At 40.7% G+C, this 19136-nt stretch overlaps 1 protein-coding gene across 1 annotated transcript in view; it reads left to right on the plus strand.

Annotated features, from left to right (window-relative positions):
- Window positions 1-1200: 1200 nt before the first annotated feature.
- The window catches only part of cacna2d4a (calcium channel, voltage-dependent, alpha 2/delta subunit 4a), a 72300-nt gene continuing 54364 nt past the window's right edge, over window positions 1201-19136 (plus strand). The window contains exons 1-25 of the mRNA XM_029461976.1: window positions 1201-1297; window positions 2127-2323; window positions 5114-5195; window positions 7980-8096; window positions 8228-8287; window positions 8691-8853; window positions 8966-9097; window positions 9544-9604; window positions 10391-10545; window positions 11458-11528; window positions 13136-13225; window positions 13430-13543; window positions 13694-13772; window positions 14800-14933; window positions 16274-16351; window positions 16443-16523; window positions 16706-16780; window positions 16918-17004; window positions 17139-17210; window positions 17426-17487; window positions 17692-17759; window positions 17843-17888; window positions 18012-18109; window positions 18507-18600; window positions 18741-18833. Of these exons, the coding sequence (XP_029317836.1) occupies window positions 2148-2323; window positions 5114-5195; window positions 7980-8096; window positions 8228-8287; window positions 8691-8853; window positions 8966-9097; window positions 9544-9604; window positions 10391-10545; window positions 11458-11528; window positions 13136-13225; window positions 13430-13543; window positions 13694-13772; window positions 14800-14933; window positions 16274-16351; window positions 16443-16523; window positions 16706-16780; window positions 16918-17004; window positions 17139-17210; window positions 17426-17487; window positions 17692-17759; window positions 17843-17888; window positions 18012-18109; window positions 18507-18600; window positions 18741-18833 (2288 nt within the window). The 5' untranslated portion in view covers window positions 1201-1297; window positions 2127-2147. The remainder of the gene's footprint in view (window positions 1298-2126; window positions 2324-5113; window positions 5196-7979; window positions 8097-8227; window positions 8288-8690; window positions 8854-8965; window positions 9098-9543; window positions 9605-10390; window positions 10546-11457; window positions 11529-13135; window positions 13226-13429; window positions 13544-13693; window positions 13773-14799; window positions 14934-16273; window positions 16352-16442; window positions 16524-16705; window positions 16781-16917; window positions 17005-17138; window positions 17211-17425; window positions 17488-17691; window positions 17760-17842; window positions 17889-18011; window positions 18110-18506; window positions 18601-18740; window positions 18834-19136) is intronic.

Consider the following 19136-nt stretch of genomic DNA (forward strand, 5'->3'; position numbering starts at 1 on the left):
TTGATCGATGTTGCAGCACCCTGTGTGTGTACATGTGCATGCGTGTGATGCAATGAGAGTCCACTAGGTGTCTCAGTGTGTTTATATTATAACATTGTGTCAGTCAAGTGCATTTTCCTCTAAAAATTGCGACTACCTTCTGAAACTGTAGCACAACCGTCCCACCAGGACTCTTTTCTCTTTCCTCCTTTCTTACTCTATATTTTATTTTCCTCTCTTCTTCCTTCTTCATCCCGTTTGCTCTCATTTTTCTCTTCTTTTTGCTTCTTTTCCTCTACTTTCCTCATTTCTCTCTCCCCCACCCCCCCCCCCCTCTTTCCCCATGTAGGATGACTTCAGGTAATTCTTACCACTGCAACCTTTTCTTTCGTCCATTTGCTTTCTCAGTAAAAAAAAGATCAAGCATAGTGAGAGAAATGGAGGGAAGAATGGAGAATAAGCAGGTAAAAGAAAGCCGTAAGAGAGAAACTCAACTAGAAAGAGAAGCGCAGGACTAGAAAGAAAGATATAGTGTGTGTGTGTGTGTGTGTGTGTGTGTGTGTGTGTGTGTGTGTGTGTGTGTGTGTGTGTGTGTGTTGTGTGTTTGTGTGTGTGAGAGAGCGAGAGGGATGGAGAGAGCAAAGGAGGGATGGAGGGAGGAGGGGTTTAAGCCTGCTTGGATTATGGTATAAACTGGTCCCAGAGAGCAGGAAGAGATACACTGGAGAGAGGAAGTCCTATTATCCCTCAATCCATCCATCATTCATCCATCTTACTCGTAACGTATTTGTGTCCCAGTGCTGCATGTTTTTGGTTTGGCTCCACTGGGACGTGGTGAGGTCAGCAGAAAGGACTCATCAAGGAAAGGATGGCAGAAAGAAAACTGCCTTTTGGGAATATATGTGTGCATCCTGCTTGGGAATACCTCGCTCTCTGATAACCAGGACTGAACTCGAGGGAAGACAGAAATTCACCGGGACGAGCCAAGACTTTCATCACTCTCTCTTTTTTTCCCCCCGGCGTCCTGTAGATCCAAGAGCATGAAGGAGAGAAGCGGATAATGGCAGCAGTAGAAATAGGGATTAAGAAGTGTAGAGAGGGAGGTGTAGGAACATGGCAAGACTCCATTGTGACTCCTGGTGTGCAGAAATGACCTTTGACACTGGAGACAAGAGCTTTATAAACTCTATTATGTGCCGGGGTAACCAGCTAAGCTGACATCAAATCCTCAAGTTATTTGTCAGTCGTATTTGAACTTTCTCTCCAGAACCACATGTCTCAAAGGGAATGTTTTTTAAAGCTTTGACCACATGACATAGTGAGTAATCTTCTCTACCATTCTGTCTCTAATGATTTTGGGAAGCATGTTAATCTCCCCCCCCCCCCCCCCCCCAACCCACTGTTGTGCTCCAGCTTGTGTTTCTTTTAAATTAGCATCCTGTGTTTCTGGACAGGGCAGGGACTGTTTCAACCTTTTGGCTCGCAGGAAAAGCAGATCACAAGTCTTTCCGCTCTGAGACTGTGACTTCTCAGAATCATTCTTAGAAGACACATCGAGTCTTAAACCCGTGACTGCTTTTAGGATGACATGCTTGCTCTGTCGTTGGGTGTCGCATGTGAGCTTTCTGGATCCTTTGCTTTTCCTGAGCAGGCCTCGGACTGTCACAGATTCTCCACCGTGGATCTTTGCTTATTTTAGACTGCTCACTTACAAAGTGTGCCTCTCTTCAAGGGACTCTCAAGATTTGAATTATGCATGTCTTTGAGAGAACTGTGGATTGGATATTTACATTTTTGTAAGACATATTTTACCTGGCAAGTTAACAAAAAGTTGCCTATTAGGTTTGAGCAAGTTGTGGATTTGGCTGTGTGCGTTAGATCTCCCCTGCAATTTCAAAATGAGTCGATGACCGAGGTGGCTAAATTTAAGGTTAGCTTCTTTTCGCACACTATTCCCACAACTCTACTCCTTTGCTTCACTCTCACCTACTCTCATAGTCGTTCTTTCAACAGAAAAAGCTCTTCAAACCCTTCTATACATTACCTACCTAGGACCAAAAAACGTCCATCTTTTTTTGCACTGGGACCTGAGCACTTCTAATCTCACTTTTCGCTGTTCTAATTTAATCCTTTTCTCTTGGAGACAGCGTGCAACAATTGTTGGACTGATGCAGATTGCAGCAGCTGCCGGGATGAACCGCTGGAGCTGGGGAAGCGCTGGGAATGGCAGTAAATCGGAGAGAAGTGGGCCGTACAGAGGCAGGCTGATGATGCTGCTATGGATTATCCTTTCCAGCTCGCTGTGCCTGATGGTCGACGGCCAGATGAAGCTCTCACCAGAAACGTGAGTACAGTTGCACTAGAAAACCCTGACACTGATATATTACCCCCAATGAAGCGATATCATACGGGTTTTGTGAGGGGCACATGCACATTTCACTTGCTTTTCCCACATACATTTTACACTCCATAAAACTTAAATGAATTTGAATTAATTTAAATAATTGATCTTCTAGATCTGCGCCACATTCATTACAAGGACCTTGACTTCACTGACTCGACTGATCCAACCTTATTTGCAAAAGTTTTATCAACCACACGATTGGATGCTATTATTGTATTCACCTGTGTACTAGGATTGTATCCTCACTTCGAGACACAATGTGTTGCCATTTAACGGTAAATACAAGTTAGACGACCACAAACCTAACGCTTTATTAAGACATTACATCAACAATTGTACCGGGTCATTTCCCTGCGGACACCCTGGCAAGTCTACAAGTCCTGTCCTTTTTGAAGCCACACGTGAGACGGATGAGTCAATAGTGTTGGCTGATTACTGCACACAGATACATATGGGCCATATGCGCCCCCGTGGGGATGGGGGGGGGGGGGGTGGTGTAGCTACCTGCCAAACTATCCTACAGCCTCTCTACAGCTACAGCCAAGTGTGTTGAACATGATGTATACATTTGCTATGTACAGATAGTAATGATAAAATTAAATAAATAGAAAACACAATGATTATGTTTCATATTTATTTTTCTCAAAAGTAGTAAATTGGGATGTTCAGAATATAATTATTTATTTATCACCCTCATAGAGCTGCATGCATGGCTCCACACTTCAACTGATCCAATATGCAGTCAAAGCTTACAGTTTGTAGGACTGCATTTGACATAAAATATGTTTTCCAGTCCTGTGGATTTGGTCTATGTCCTTGTTCATATGAACTGTAATATGTATTCCTAAAACCATATCTTTTAAAATGTTCATGTTGTACCTGGGATAGGACAAAAATACTTTAGAAACTGTGTTGTGTTGGAAAAACTCTGCTAATCAGAATTCACTCAACATTTCCCAAATGCAATGATGGCTTTTACACAAGGGGATTGCAATAACTCATAATGCCTAATTGCCTGAGTGGTCAGTTTTCCTCTCTCACTCTTTCTTTTGCAATGAAACGCTGCGTTTGTTTGTTCTCCAGAAGCCAGACGAAGCTCTTTTCCGCTGAACAGCTTTCAAACCTCTTGCTGACTAAAAACACTAACAGATCGATACAGTGCCGTCAGTCCACAATAGCCTATTAACTCTGTGTGTGTGTGTGTGTGTGTGTGTGTGTGTAGATGTATCAACCAGAATCATAAGAGCAATGCTTGATTGTACAGTTTTATTATATATATTTTGTGTATGTGTGAGTTGTTGTACAGTATAGCTCAGAGGGTGTGTGCTGTCACTCGGCAGGCTGGCGTGACGTGGGAGATTAAAGCTCCAGTGACAGTTGAGTTCAGCAGGCCAATACAGGTCATGAGCCCTAAATGCTTCACTCCGCCTGGGGAAGATTTGGCAGCATGGCACCTCTGGCTCTGGAAGTTAGCTGGCTATGACCGTGACATTTCTGGCCAAGAAGGTCAAATCCTCTAAGGGAACATCTCTCTGCTGCCAGGAGGAAAATGTATAACTGTTAATAAGACATCAACGGCAATGACACATTTAAGCAACAACATATGAGATGAGAAATGTTTTCTGACTGTAACACCCTAGATACCCTGTTTTGGGTACCATTGAAAGCTACTTACTGCTTTGTAATTGGTCCATATTTGACCCAAGTTTGACCTGCCTACTGATCTGTCTTAATCTAACCTTACTTGCCCTGTACAGTGGTATTGTAGCCCACATTCCTTGACAGCATACAGTCTTAGAGGTACTACAGGGGTGTGCGACTAACATTTCAACAAGCTATTTGACCATCTAAATGGATAAATTCCTTATTCATCCGTCAAAACATTTTCTTGCTACTACCCTAACACGGTTACAGCCATTTCAAGGCAACAGTCCAGACAGCCTTTAATATCCCCGAACAAAATACTAATAATATTTACTGCACAACACTCCTTCCTCCTACGTTTTTCAATCCTCACATTTGACTCCCCATAGATTGAGCCATCTGTCACATCCTGTCTACTCGCTAACCTCTATTACCTTTCCTACTTGGCTGCATTCACATAAAGGATTTGTAGAATGACTGCATGTTATTGAGCACATAGTAACCCCTTGACCTGGCAGACTGTCGGCTGTTACTGTCACCTTAACGGTAATCTGTTTTAATCTCCTGGTGGATGGAGGGTAACCTTTTAATATGATTGACTGTGTACTTTCATGATCACCTTCAATACAGACAATCTTATTAACCCTTATTTTTAAGACGGTCTGAGGGTCAGTGGTTTAATCCCCGGCTCCTGGGGTCACCATGTCCAAGTGTCCTCGGGCAAGATACTGAATCCCAAATTGCTCCCGATGACCAGCGGTGTGTGAGTGTGTGTGAATGTTTATCACTGCTGATGAGCATGTGGCACCCTGTATGGTAGCCCCTGACTCAGTATGAATGTGTGTGAATGCTGACATGTGGAGTAAAGCTTTATAGATCACTTCTAAGCAGTTGCTAAGACTTTTGGTTTTGCCATGATATGGAAAAGTCCCTTTAAGTGATTGGATCGTATGGCCACTTTCCTTTCCGGAAAAGGATTGCAGTTATTAATACATGTAAATCTGCCATTCCTGCTAGGTTATTGCATTGTTTTCATCTACTGCATAAATGATTATCTGTCACTGATCATGTTTTCTCTGTGTCCAGGGTGCAAAACTGGGCTGTATCCTTTAGCAAAGAGATAGCTGCCCTGTCCTCCAGATACTCTGGAGCTCAACTGCTACAGAAGGTAAGAGCTCATACACAAAAGCGTATGTGCAAATGATCAAATAGAGACACACACACACACACACACACACACACACACACACACACACACACACACACACATACATCTGAATCCCTTTGATTCATTATCCCTAACATACAGTGTATGGCCACACCAGAGAAGGTACATAGAGGAGGTTGACGTCCCAGTCTCCATATTTGACCAGCTATCTAAAGTTACAGAACATAGTTAGACCTCACAGTGATGGTTGATCGTAATCATTTTCTAAACATTTCCACAATCAAAATGTGCTGATTTTCAATTTGCACAAGGATTGAAATGTAAGAGACAAACTCAAATGCAGAGACATAAATGCACTTTAATCAAATCAGTTGAATATAGAACAGATGACATCATCACATCAGCCTTAGATGGGTGGGGTCTGCATCTCCTCCCCCTCCTTCCCTCTGCTCTGTCGGCCAATGGGAACACAACTGACTGGCATACATTTGCTGTACAACATCTGCACATGGCCCAGAGACCAATGTGATGACACACTTAATTCGAAAGCACATAAATACACTCACACACACATTTTTGGGGTTGACTTTAAAAAAATAAACAAGTCTGCTTCTACCAATACATAAAATACATATCACACTGACAGACATGCACATTGAACTGAGTTGAATCAGACTTGTGCTCATTTGTGTGTGAGTTACCTTAGAGACAGAAGAAGAGGTTATGCTTGTGTGTGTGTGTGTGTGTGTGTGTGTGTGTGTGTGTGTGTGTGTGTGTGTGTGTGTGTGTGTGTGTGTGTGTGTGTGTGCGTGTGCGTGTGTTTTAGTAATTAGGATATGCGGTCTTTCTCTGCATGCCACCCTGTAGAATCCCTAGCAGGCCCATTCACCATCTGCCACACACAAACACACACACACACACACACACACACACACACACACACACACACACACACACACACACACACACACACACACACACACACACACACACACACTGTGTAACAGAGACATGCTACTACTGACCATCTCCCTCTATGGCGTATAGCGTATATGTATGTTTATTTTTGTTTTACCACGCATTTTAAATGTTGTCCTGCACAAAATATCCCCCAATCTAGCTGCAAAAATACCAAACTTGCACAGATTTCTTCATAAACAAACACAGCAGTAGGAGTTTGTTGTTTGTGCCTGTATTGTAGATTAGATTAACCTCAGATAGCCTCAATGATTAGTTCGTAGAAACAATTGTCCAGAGTGAGAACCACATAGGATGTAAACAACTGAGTGAACTTGATCCAAGCAGTCCCAGAAACAGTAGCAGTAGGCAGTTAGTCGGAGTTGCAGTTGTCATAGTAGTAGCAATAATACCAGTTGCTGTAGAAACAGTATCAACAATAACAGTATTTATATAATATGTCTCTTAGTTGTCTCTTTTCATTTAGTCAGTGATGTGTAAAAAACACCCAGTGCACTAGTTTAATCTCTGCAACAAGAAGCCATTAATCACCCACCTCTGTCTAATCGATGGCGCTCCTTATCTGAGGAACATTTAGTGACTCTGTCTTCTTGCCTGAGTAAACTGAATAGGATATTGAGTGTTTGAAGACAATAAAGAAATTGTTGGAGCTTTACTTTGCTTGGATTTTTTTTTTATGGTTATTTGCGGTTCACTCTTTATCACCCCTTTTTCCTCATCTGTATGTTTGTCTCTCTTATCTGTCTAATTCAGTGAGGCTGTCTCTCCCCTGTAATGGAAATTGAAAAGCATCATCTGTGAAAGTGAAAATAGAATATGTCTTACTTTGAAAGTTGTTTCCCTCAGTGTTGGAAGTTGTCAGAATTTACATTTAGGACAAAGGTTGTAACCGACTCTCTAAAGGGCTTTTCCCCACCTTCCTGTTAACAAGCCTATGTTCCCGGAAGAAATGTTGATAACATACGTCAAATTGTTAAGGAAAGGTAATTATCTTACTGAGGGTAATAGAAAATGTGTTCATCAGTCATCACAACTGAAGCTTTTATCATCAGTGCCGGAAATTAACCTTTCTGTCCACAAGTAACAACAGCATGCAATCTAATCACATTTATGTAACTGCTTTAATTCAATAGTGCAGTGAACAAACCCACCAGCCACAAGCAGCCAGAAAGATACATCAGAGCGTGCACAGACGTCAGTCCATGGTTTTCTTGTAGTGTCACTCTGTCATATTGAAGATTAGAGAGGGGGGTCTGGGGAGGGGATGACGTCAGGGCTTGACCCCCGTCTGTACGGCAAACTGTAAATGTGTGGCGCCTGTGCATGACGGTATAATACCAGCATCTCTCTTCCATGGCTATGTGTGTGTCATCTGTTTGTTTTAGATGCAATGTTCATTGTGGTTTCCAAGTTCCAAGATTTATATACACAAAGGTGATCGAGCCTTTGCAGTCATGGCTCCTAGACTTTGGAATGACCTGCCTGGGGAGTTCAGGGCTGCAAACTTTAAAATAACTTTTTTTAAACTGCTTTACGGTGATTTTATTCATGTTTTAAGTTTGTTGAGTTCTCTGTGTTTTATTATGTGTTTTTAAAGGTGCTGTATAAATAAAGTTTCTTCTTCTTATTTGTATTATATTACAAGATATTGTACGTAACTTCTAAATGTAAAAATGCAGTGGCATCCTTACCTCCTTTTGTCTTTGGTTTTATTGATTTAAGGAGCTCACATGACACGTTCTCTAAAAGGATACTGTGTAAATGATCAGCACTGTTTCTAATGACACAACTGTGTCTGTTTTGAAGAAATACAAGGATGTGGAGGCGATGGTGAAGATAGAGGAGGTGGACGGAGAGGAGCTTGTAAAAAAGTTTGCTGAGGAGATGGAGGAGATGCTTGGAAGGAAGATGAAGTCTGTGAAGGTGATAATGCTGCATTGTGTAAAAGCAAACACACACTTCCGCAGACATGATCTTGTTTCAACAAAGATCAACAATTGTTGCATGTTCAGTCTGTATAAACTTGGACTTGATCTGCTGTATTTTTATCACAGAGGTTAGCAGAAGCAGCAGAGGATGCTGACCTTTACCACGAGTACAATGAAACGCTCAAGGTATGTGACAACGTGTTGTAATAAAAGAACAATCTGTGCACTGTTTGTGACTTTTGAGCCCAAACAATATATGTATAGTCTAACACAGACAATTAGAGTATTTAACCACTAATGTTCTGCTTGTGTCACATATTTGTCTGTTGAACATAAGCATACAGGACCTTTATTCATAGCAAATATGCAAAGTTAACTGAGGTTTTTACAGACCGACCACACAGAAGAATATACTGTAGAACTTTTTAACATGTCTTCAATATTTACCATTAGATGATAATGGCCTAGTGAGCCAATAAGGAGGCAGAGTATGGCCGCTCCATCACATACGTATGCTCTAGATGACAACTGATAATGGACATACAATCCACTGTGTGGGTGTCCTCATCCTTTACTGTACTCTCTCTAGTTTGAATACTTTAACTCCATGCTGATCAACATGGTGGATGAGGATGGGAATCCACTGTCGCTGGGAGGAGACTTCGCTCTGGAGAAAAATGAACACTTCAATAAACTGCCAGTCAACACCCAATTGAGTAACATTCAAGTCCCTACTAATGTTTACAACAGAGGTACAGAAGTGTGAACACGCACACATGCAGCCTGCATTCCTTTGCACATACTGTATAATACATGTAATTGCCAGTAAAATATCAATTGCGTTCTTTCTCTCTCTTTCTGTAGATACAGATATTGTGAACGGAGCCTATATGTCAGAGGCTCTGAATGACGTGTTCATTGATAACTTCCAAAAAGATCCAACTCTCACCTGGCAGTACTTTGGCAGCGCTACAGGCTTCTTCAGGCTGTACCCAGGTGAGTATCTTTCCTACATTTTAGGACATACTGCATGCTTCCCAAAATGTCAGTATCTTCAGTTGCACGTTACTGCTGCATCAGCTCAGTGTTAAGACAACATGACCAGAGCCAAACAGTATCATTACACAGCAACTGACGATGCAGAAAGCCGTCTGTCAAACGTGATGACTCAGTCTCAGCTACAATATGGCTGTTGATGAATTCTCACCTGTGTGTGTATGTGTGTGTGTGTGTGTGTGTGTGTGTGTGCGTATGTAATTAGCAGAGGATTTGCGACGCAGCTTGTTTTACTCATCCGCTACCTCATCCATCTCTCCCTCATTTGATCTGTCTCTATCCATCCATGCATCCATTTGTTCATCTGTCCACCCAACCAGGCAGCCAGGCAGCAGTTCTGAGCGCCTGCCTCTGCTAAATGCCTCCATCTTTCTCTCCGTCTCCAGGGATCCAGTGGATTCCAGATGAAAATGGTGTTGTCACTTTTGATTGCAGAAACAGAAACTGGTAAAGCTATATTCCTATCAACATCAGTTCCTTAGTGATGCCTTTTGAACTGTTGTAGCTCTCTGCATAGTTTGTAAGGGCAGTGGAGTGCTTTTCTGATGAATGGCAGATGAATCATAACAGCTGAACCTGAAGCCCCCAAAGCCCAGTTATTGGCCCTGATACACCAGGCCAGCGCTCATTGGGCGCCATAAGAGTCTATAGCTGACCATCAGTTGTAGTTTGTTCAGTGCGTCTGGCAAGTGGCTCCAGTCTGCCTGAGTCAGCGACTATTCAGCCAACTGAGCCTGTGGAATCAGCTGTACAGGCAGTCAGCGAGAGAAGTCTTTCTGAGTTCAGTGTCCCCATTCAGTTTTCTTTTACCATATGTGCTACTTTTAACAAAGTTATTAAAAGTCAAAGTTGTTAGGTGATGTGGCTCGACAGAAAAAAGAAAGCCTTTGTCTGTGTCACCTTGGTTCATCAATCCCAGGGAGAAAAGCACAGGTGTTACGAATAACACTAACAATGGCTCCCTTAGATTCAAGTTCATTATATACACCTGTGCTTTTCCTACTGTGGCATGTTAAAATGTCTGCCCTGTAAAAGGTCTATCAAGGCGAATAACAAATTAGAAAAGATTACTGTTCCGAAACAGTAAATCGAGTTCCAGGAACTGTCTGGTCCTTATTCTTTTATTTTTCACAGAATATAAAAGGATAAGGCTTAAACTCTGCCTGTTCTGTCTGTATGTCTGCTAGATTATTGCTTTACTGCTTCCTGACTCAGCTCTCTGTCTATTTCTAGGTATATCCAGGCAGCCACTTCCCCTAAAGATGTGGTAATCGTGGTGGATGTCAGTGGCAGTATGAAGGGACTCAGATTGACCATAGCCAAACACACCATCAATACTATACTGGACACACTGGGAGAAAATGACTTTGTTAACATCATTGCTGTAAGTAGATGCACACAATTTCACAAAACACAGACTACTTGAGCAGTCTGTGTCTAAGTCCTGATAAGTGTGACAGATTAACACACAAATACACAGACAAGCTTATACGTAGGTGCAGTGCAAAGACTGGGGGGAAATACATGGAAGTAGACACACACATAGTAACAGGCACAAATACACATCACATCAAACATTCAATTTGCACCATGCATTTACTTTCAGTGACATCAAAGCTTCAAAATTCGTTTTGATTTGAGGTTTTTCAGGATTTTGGCTGTGTGTAGCCATTCTACTACACATGGGTGTAATAAGCATGGTTTATCCTGGTATTACTGTGTGTGTAATCATACGCCTCTTGCAAATCCGCTTGCCCTTAAGCTGTTTTTACACAGAATTTAAAGCTACACTCATTTCAATGGACTGACCATGCAGCAAAATGATTTCTAGAGCTTTCTTTGAAAATGGGATATCCTCAGTCTGCAAAAAGGATTTAAATCCCGCTTTCTCGTGAGGAATAACACAATGTCATTTCACTTTGATCTTGACTTGATATATGTCAGTGGAAATATTCAAATAAAATAACATGTTGATATGCATACTCAGCTTCCAGGAATATGAACACCACTTACCTAAATAGTATTACATACCTCATATTAATACAATAGCCACAGCTTTGATAAATGCTCATTATTAACCGTTTATAATGCTTTCTTTGATGCAGAATCACACGTTGGCATAGTAAATAAGTGTAACAAAGATATGATCGATATTTAGCCATTGATTGATTGATTTGACAGTAGTGAAACTTCAATAACTCTTAACCCTCACCTGTTATAAATGTTAATCATGTTGACTCTTGATCATGCGGATCCTTGATTATATTGGGTTACATATTTGGCCTCTCTCTACAGTACAGTGACTTATGTTCGCTACGTGGAGCCCTGCTTCAAGGGCACGCTGGTACAAGCTGATCTGGATAACAGAGAGGTAACAGACACACACACACACACACACACACACACACACACACACACAGACACAAGCTAGACAGCTAATTAATTAACTTAACCTCTGCTAATCTATTAACTGCAGGCTGCTATCTCACTAATCCTCTAAAGCATAGGTCGTCAACAGGGGGTCTGCAACCCCCAGGGGGTCCGCGGAGGTACTGCAGGGGGGTCACGAAATTGTTTGTAGATAAAGAAAAGAAAAATTATTTAAATAAATTTTAATAAAGCACAGAACTCCGACAGCACGCCCCCCTCGGGTCCCTGCTCCATGCTACACCAGTTTGGGGGTCCTTGGTCTGAAAAACGTTGAAGACCCCTGCTCTAAAGACATGATGTTGTCATGACATCACAGTTAAAACATCACAGTGAATGTGTGTTATCAGGGTTTCAACCTGTTTCTTAGAAGATTTAATGATGAAACCCTCTGCACCGTTTGTGCTAAAAGTGCTCAGATATTTCTTCTCTCTCTTCCACTTCCTTCTTTGTCTCCATTCTTCATTAGTCTTTATTTTAAATCTTTTTTTTAAAACTCCTTCTCAAAGCTATGACATTTGTTCTTCTTTTGCACTTTTTTTTATCTCAAAAACACTCCTTTTTTAATTGACAAGTACAACACCATCAATATCTCATTGTTTTACTGCTGCTTTGTTTTCTTTTTCTTCCCCCTCATCTGTCTTTTAATATACCAACACCTGCTCAGTCTACTCAGTGTGTGTGTGTGTGTGTGTGTGTGTGTGTGTGTGTGTGTGTGTGTGTGTGTGTGTGTGTGTGTGTGTGTGTGTGTGTGTGTGAGTTATGTGTTGGATGTATGCCCTACTTTCACTCCCCTTTACATCATTGCAGATCAGGTGAGGTCGCTGGCCACTGACCATTTTAAGTAGGTCACATGACCCGTCAGCATGGGATTTGATTGGTTTAATGCCTAGAGAGGCTGTAACAGAATGGGCTTACAGATGTTGGCTGACACAAATACACTCATGTTTTACAGAAAGACAATCCTCAGTTTTGTGGCTGTTATACAAGTTCTACATTCCCAAACAACTATGTATGTGTTACGTAATCGAAGAATAATGAAACGATGAAGTAATTAAAAACTATTAATCTAAGCAATCTTCCCAAAACTGGTTATTTTTGTTAAACAATTTAAGGTAACATCTTTTGAGTATTATTTTCAGTATACAACAATAATTACAGCAATGATTTACAGTTAGTTTTTATTTGTAAGGGGATTTAAAATTCTGTTAAGAGCCCCATGAAGGACTACGTCTTTATCTGGTCTGCACAGTGGTGGATCCCACAACAATGTGGGCATTCATCATAATGTGTTTGCGTGTCTGTGTGTGTGTGCATGTGGATTTATCCGCATAACCTTTTAACCTCCTGGTGCCGTGATGGCTTTGCTATAATTGGTCAGTGTGCCAGGGAGCCAGGGATAATCCCTCTTCTAGGCTACACACCTTTACTCACTTCCTCATAAACTCTCTCTCTCCATGTTTTTCTGTGGTTACCTGCATTTACCAAAAGGATAACATCCGTGGCTAAGTGACAGTGTCTATTTGTTTATTTGTGTGTGTTCCTCTGCAGCATTTCAAGCTATTGATTGACGGGCTTCATGTCAAAGGCGAGGGCAAAGTGAAAATTGCAATGAAGGAGTCTTTCAAGATCCTCAACGAGGTTTGTGTCTCTGCTAGGTCTTAACAATATATAGCATTTCTAGTTTTTATATCTGCACTGCACAATTCTCAGGTCAGCATCAGCTGATTTCTGCAATATAAATATTCAAGATCAAGTAAATTGTGTGTGTGTGTGTGTGTGTGTGTGTGTGTGTGTGTGTGTGTGTGTGTGTGTGTGTGTGTGTGTGTGTGTGTGTGTGTTTAGGTTTCAGCGCTGGGCCAGGGCAGCCTGTGTAACCAGGCCATCATGCTGATAACAGACGGAGCCATGGAGGACTTCCAGGATGTTTTTAAAGAGTTCAACTGGCCAGAACGACGGGTACGACACACACAAGCACACACAAGCAGGATCAACTGCAAGAACCAGTGAAATGTACTGTAAGCACAGAAACACACACCGTTGACAGTATTTCTGCATTTAAAGCTGTTTGGAGTTACAATCTCACTTTATACTTTATTGTCTCTCCAGGTTCGAGTGTTCACCTACCTGATTGGACGAGAGATGACATTTGCTGAAAATGTTAAATGGATTGCCTGCAACAACAAGGGTAACATGGAGATGAAACAATAGCCTAAATGTCAAAGAATAGCCTTTGTTACATAAAGGTTGTGAGCTTTAATCCCTGGTTCTGCCACAACATTTGGGATAGGAAGTTTGGGTAATTTCAGCAACAAGGATTAGATGTAAAAATTCCTCCAATCACTTTCTAAGTCTTAAATAAAACAGTGAGCCCTCCTTTTCATTTTGTACTTAGCAAGAAAGGAGGTCTGTTGGCTCTCTGTGGTGTCCCCAGATGGTGCCGTATAGGACTGGGTATCAGGTGCTGCCCTCTTGTGAATTACATGGGGTCATGCAGCAGCTCAGACCTGAAAATAATCATTTTATCCTGCTCTGTGCACATCAAAAATCCCTGACTAAATACCTGATTATCAGCACAGATACACTGTAAACACATCCCTGGCCAAAAATATAATTCCTGTGTGTGTGTGTCTCTGTGTGTAATAGGTAACAGGTGCACTCCCTTCTGTTGCATACACTGGCAGTTGCTTGTGCCAACAACAAAAAATCTGTCATAAATAGACAAACATGCTTAATGTTACACTGCTGCAAAAAAACCTATATACATAGTAAGCAGCTCTATTTGATAAGAGTCACAGCAGCACTCTTGGGGAGACATTGCAAAGGGGAAAAAGGTTGCACACATTCACATATTTAAATCTGGCAGTGCTTCAGTAGCCTTCACTGCAGGTATCCCATTGACGTCATTGTCTCCCAGTTGTAGAAATGCCATAAACCTTAGACTAAGCCAAGCTAAAAAAAAAAAAAGTCTAAAGGCATGTTGCATTGAAGTGAGATTCAAGCTGTTTTTTTTCATTTAAAAAGGCTTCGTGTATTTGGGAATACAAGTTTATTTTGAAGTCGGATAAATGAGTCTGCTGCTCTAAATGTAATACCCCAAGGCCAGAAGCAGAAAGATAAAAATAAAACATTTTCTTTGCTTAAATTTGTGGATCCTAGGTTTTCCATGAGCACTTTGCGAAATACATGTATATGTATATGTGTGTGTCCTGCAGGTTACTACACACACGTCTCCACACTGGCTGATGTCCAGGAAAACGTTATGGAGTACCTCCATGTTCTGAGCCGGCCAATGGTCATCAACCACGATCACGACATCATCTGGACTGAGGCCTATATGGACATTGTGGTCAGTCTGCTTCTCCCATTATCAGACTAAATATAGTAAGATATGAAAATGGCGATATCTCAGAAATTACAGGAGGTACAATCAAGTATTTGGTATCTATAAACTCATACAAAATTGTATATCGAAGATATACATACACATGCAGTGTAAAAAAAGTGTTCATGTGATCTAAAGACTTCAAAGTTGTACTGTTAGATATGCCTACTTGCCCAAAGTATGTACCAGATTTCAAAACTTTAGACCAATCAAAACAAATGTTGTAGCATTTTTACTTACCATAATAAGTATAGTCTTTGGGCACAAATGGGTTAAACAGTTTCTTTAGCACAACAGAGATAAACATTCACATGCAATGCCTTCATATCTTCATGACAACCTTCTATTCATCTCTGTGCGTCACTGCATTGTACTGAAACATTCAAAACCCTCCATCCAATTCATCCCAGACACCAATTTAATCTCCTAGCAACCACACAGAACACCATAGCAACAACGTACCCACCACCAAGTAGCAACAGAGAACTCCGAGGCAATGACCTGCATACGCCCTGTAACCACTGTGACAACCCTATGACCCTCCCATTTAAATAATGGTAAAATAACACAGCAATCTGTAGCTCTGCCTGCTTTTTTTTGTTTATGTTTCCTCCTATATTTCATCTTTTCACTGTCATTTCATTCATGCTTGTTGTTGTCTTTTGTCCATCTTCACCGTCAGCTCGCGACCACAAAAGAGGTAATCATAATTAGAGCTTTAATGTTCCTAAACCTTCTTTAGTAGCCACGTTAGCCATATAAAATACACTATATAGTGTCTGTAGTATCTTGCTTAGCCTTATAGTTGCAGTTTCTGGTGGTCTCAAGTAGTTAGTTGCTTCTTAATGTAACTTTGTAACCATTTTGTCAGCTACTAAAGTTAGCTTAGCTAGTTAGCTAGCCTAGCTTCGTCAATCGTTTTTCAACCTGCACTTGAAGGATAACATGCTGCTTTGACATTGCTACCTTACTTTCAATTGTATTTCAGAGTTTATAAACGTGTCTGCTACTTTACTCTTTACTTAAATTGTTTTATAGGAGCATAGTTGTTATACTTATTTGAGTTAGATAACATTTCTTAGCTTCTCTTTTGCTTTCCCACTAAGGCTTTTGTCCAAAGCGACTTACAATAAGTGCAAAAACCATCACCATTTCACTTCATTGCCCACCTTTGGTCAACAGGAATGAACTCCACCAACTTTATTTAGATTTACAATTGTTTTCACATAACATAGTTTACTAATTTAGCTTGTCAACAAAAAAACAACAGAGTTAGTAATTGTGGCGGTATGTGTGCACCACAGCTGTTCAACACTCAGGCCCAAAGCCTTCTGCTGATGACCTCAGTAGCCATGCCTGTGTTCAGCAAGAAGAAAGAGACTGTAAGTATTCATTTTTAAATTACCATTAGTACCATTAATTAGACGTTACCTGAAATTGTGTACTTATGAACCTGCTGTGTGTTTCTTGTAGTTGTCTCATGGGATTCTGCTGGGAGTGGTAGGAACTGATGTGGCCTTGAGAGAATTGATGAGATTAGCTCCAAGATACAAGGTAAACCATCCACAATATATACTATATGTGTCACGAACAAGGATGAAATACTGTATACATACTCTGTATTGATTCTTCTCTGAGACAGTCAGCGACATTTGATGCATAATGTAATTATTACATGTTAGTGATCTGTGTTGTTGCCCTATAGTGTATTGTGTCTCTTTTTTTTGTCTCTTCAGCTGGGTGTCCATGGTTACGCCTACCTCATCACCAACAACGGCTACATCCTGTCTCACCCTGACCTACGACCTCTGGTACAGACAGCTGAGAAACTACTGAAACTGTATAACCCTGATTGACAGATGTATTGCATTTAACCAATCATAATAATAACATGATATAGGTTCCTAAAGAGGTGTGTTGTGTGTGTGTGCGTGTGCGTGTGTGACAGTATAAAGAGGGGAAGACGCTAAAGCCAAAACCCAACTATAACAGTGTTGATCTGGCAGAGGTGGAATGGGAAGACACCGAGGAGAAAGTGAGTAACACACACTCACACATACATCTCTGTCTTAACTGTCGTGTATGTCAGTATGAGTTGTGTTGTTCAGGATCCATAGCACGGTGCGGTGAAACAAGTGAAGTGCTGAGTGTGTGATGTGTGTGTTTCAGCTGAGGACAGCCATGGTTAAAGGAGAAACTGGAACGTTGTCTTTAGACGTCAGAACTTCAGTGGACAAAGGAGTGAGTACTGTCTTTGTGTATCCCTGTGTGTCAAAACAGCAACAGAAGCTCATAGATCACAGATTAGTTCCTCCTGTTGGGTTTTATTGTCTTCTCTTGTATTATCCAAGTTTAATTTTCTTTGAAGTGAAAAGTTTTACTCGTCCACTTATATTTACACTTGTATTATACAAACTGTTTTTGTCTCTCTCTACGCTCACTATCGTCTCTCACAGAGGAGGGTGATGTTCCTGAAGAATGATTACTTCTACACCATCATCAATGAGACACCATTCAGGTTTGTCTGATCGTGTACAACTTAACAGCATTACTTAAAGTGTCAGGTTTTAAAATATCCACCATATCCAACAAAGGCAACGCTGTTAGTAATATCTCTTCTATCTTAATGTTTCATAGCATCCAATGCTCATTGTAGGAAATAACAATTATTATAAGCATGATTCATCTTGCCAATAACAAATCATTTCTCTATGTTGGACAGTCTTGGTATAGTGCTGACGAGAGGATATGGAGAGTATATCTTCATCGGAAACGTCTCTGTTGAGGAGGGTGAGTCTTTCCCTTCTGTTTTAGTTTCTCTGTGTTTGTGTCTCACACTCTCTCTCATGTCTGCTTTCCTTGTTTTGCTTCAGGTCTCCACGACTTAATGGCTCCAGACCTGACCATAGCCAGTGAATGGTGAGAGCTGTATAACTAACAAAACATAGATATTATGGGGATTATATTAGTGGTTGTAGCTCTTCGTGACACTATGACTGCAGTACGTTTTTGTGATGTACATATATGTGTGCGTGCGTGTAGGACCTACTGTGAGACAGACATTGACCCGTCCCATCGTAAGCTGAGCCAGCTGCAGGCTGTGGTGCGATACCTCACTGGCAAAGAACCAGATCTGGAGTGTAAGTTGACACTTTACATTTCAGAACATCATCTTTTGATTTATGAAACATTAACTGCACTTGAACCCTGGAATTCATACAATACTGCAATATACACACAGCATGAAGTATCCTTCAACACACCACTTGAGAGATCTTTTAAAATCTTTGTCTCTGCCAAAAATATTAACAAAATGATTTTGAGTTGTACACTGATTTATTATTATTATTGTTATTATTATTATTATTGTTGTTGTAGTTGTTGTTGTTATTATTATTATTATTACTACTATATATATATATATATATATATATATATATATCTTTAAAACGGTTGGTTTAATTCAATGCTTGATTTTAATTTGTGTCTTTTATTTTTTCATTAGCATTATATTTATGTATTTCTTCCTGTCGACAGGTGACGTACAGTTGTTGCAGCAAACTCTATTTGATGCTGTGGTCACGGCTCCTATGGAAGCCTACTGGACCGCTCTCATGCTCAACACATCTGGGTGAATATTAACACACACCCACATAAATGTTTAATTAAGACATGGACTTCTAACATGATTACTTACTTTATTTTTGACAAATATTTGCCCCTCTGTCTGCTCCACCTCCCGCTTCTTCTGACTCATATTCTCTCTTTCAGTATGGAAGACGGTGTAGAAACGGCATTCTTGGGAACCCGTTCAGGCCTGATGAGATTCCAGAGATACGCTGGTGTTGAGAAAAGAATTGGCAAGTGAGTAAGAAAAACAAGGGCAATATTGTATATTAAATAAATAACATCGCATCAAATTAGTCATACAATTATGTCCAAGATGTAAAGATTTAAAACTGGTTTAACTGGTTTAAAACTGTAAAATATATGAGTTTGATAGCAATTAAAGAGCTGAATTAAAGATGGAACTACATTTCGGTGAGAGCTCGCCCTCTGGTGGTCGATGAAAGCTGGTAATGAGTACAATATTTTTATTTTTCGCTCTCTTTTATCCTATCCCCAAGTCTTTCTCTTGTTCTCTTTATCCTTCTTTTCAATCTTTCT

Source organism: Cottoperca gobio, chromosome 23 (assembly GCF_900634415.1).
Source record: "Cottoperca gobio chromosome 23, fCotGob3.1, whole genome shotgun sequence".
Taxonomy (NCBI): domain Eukaryota; kingdom Metazoa; phylum Chordata; class Actinopteri; order Perciformes; family Bovichtidae; genus Cottoperca; species Cottoperca gobio.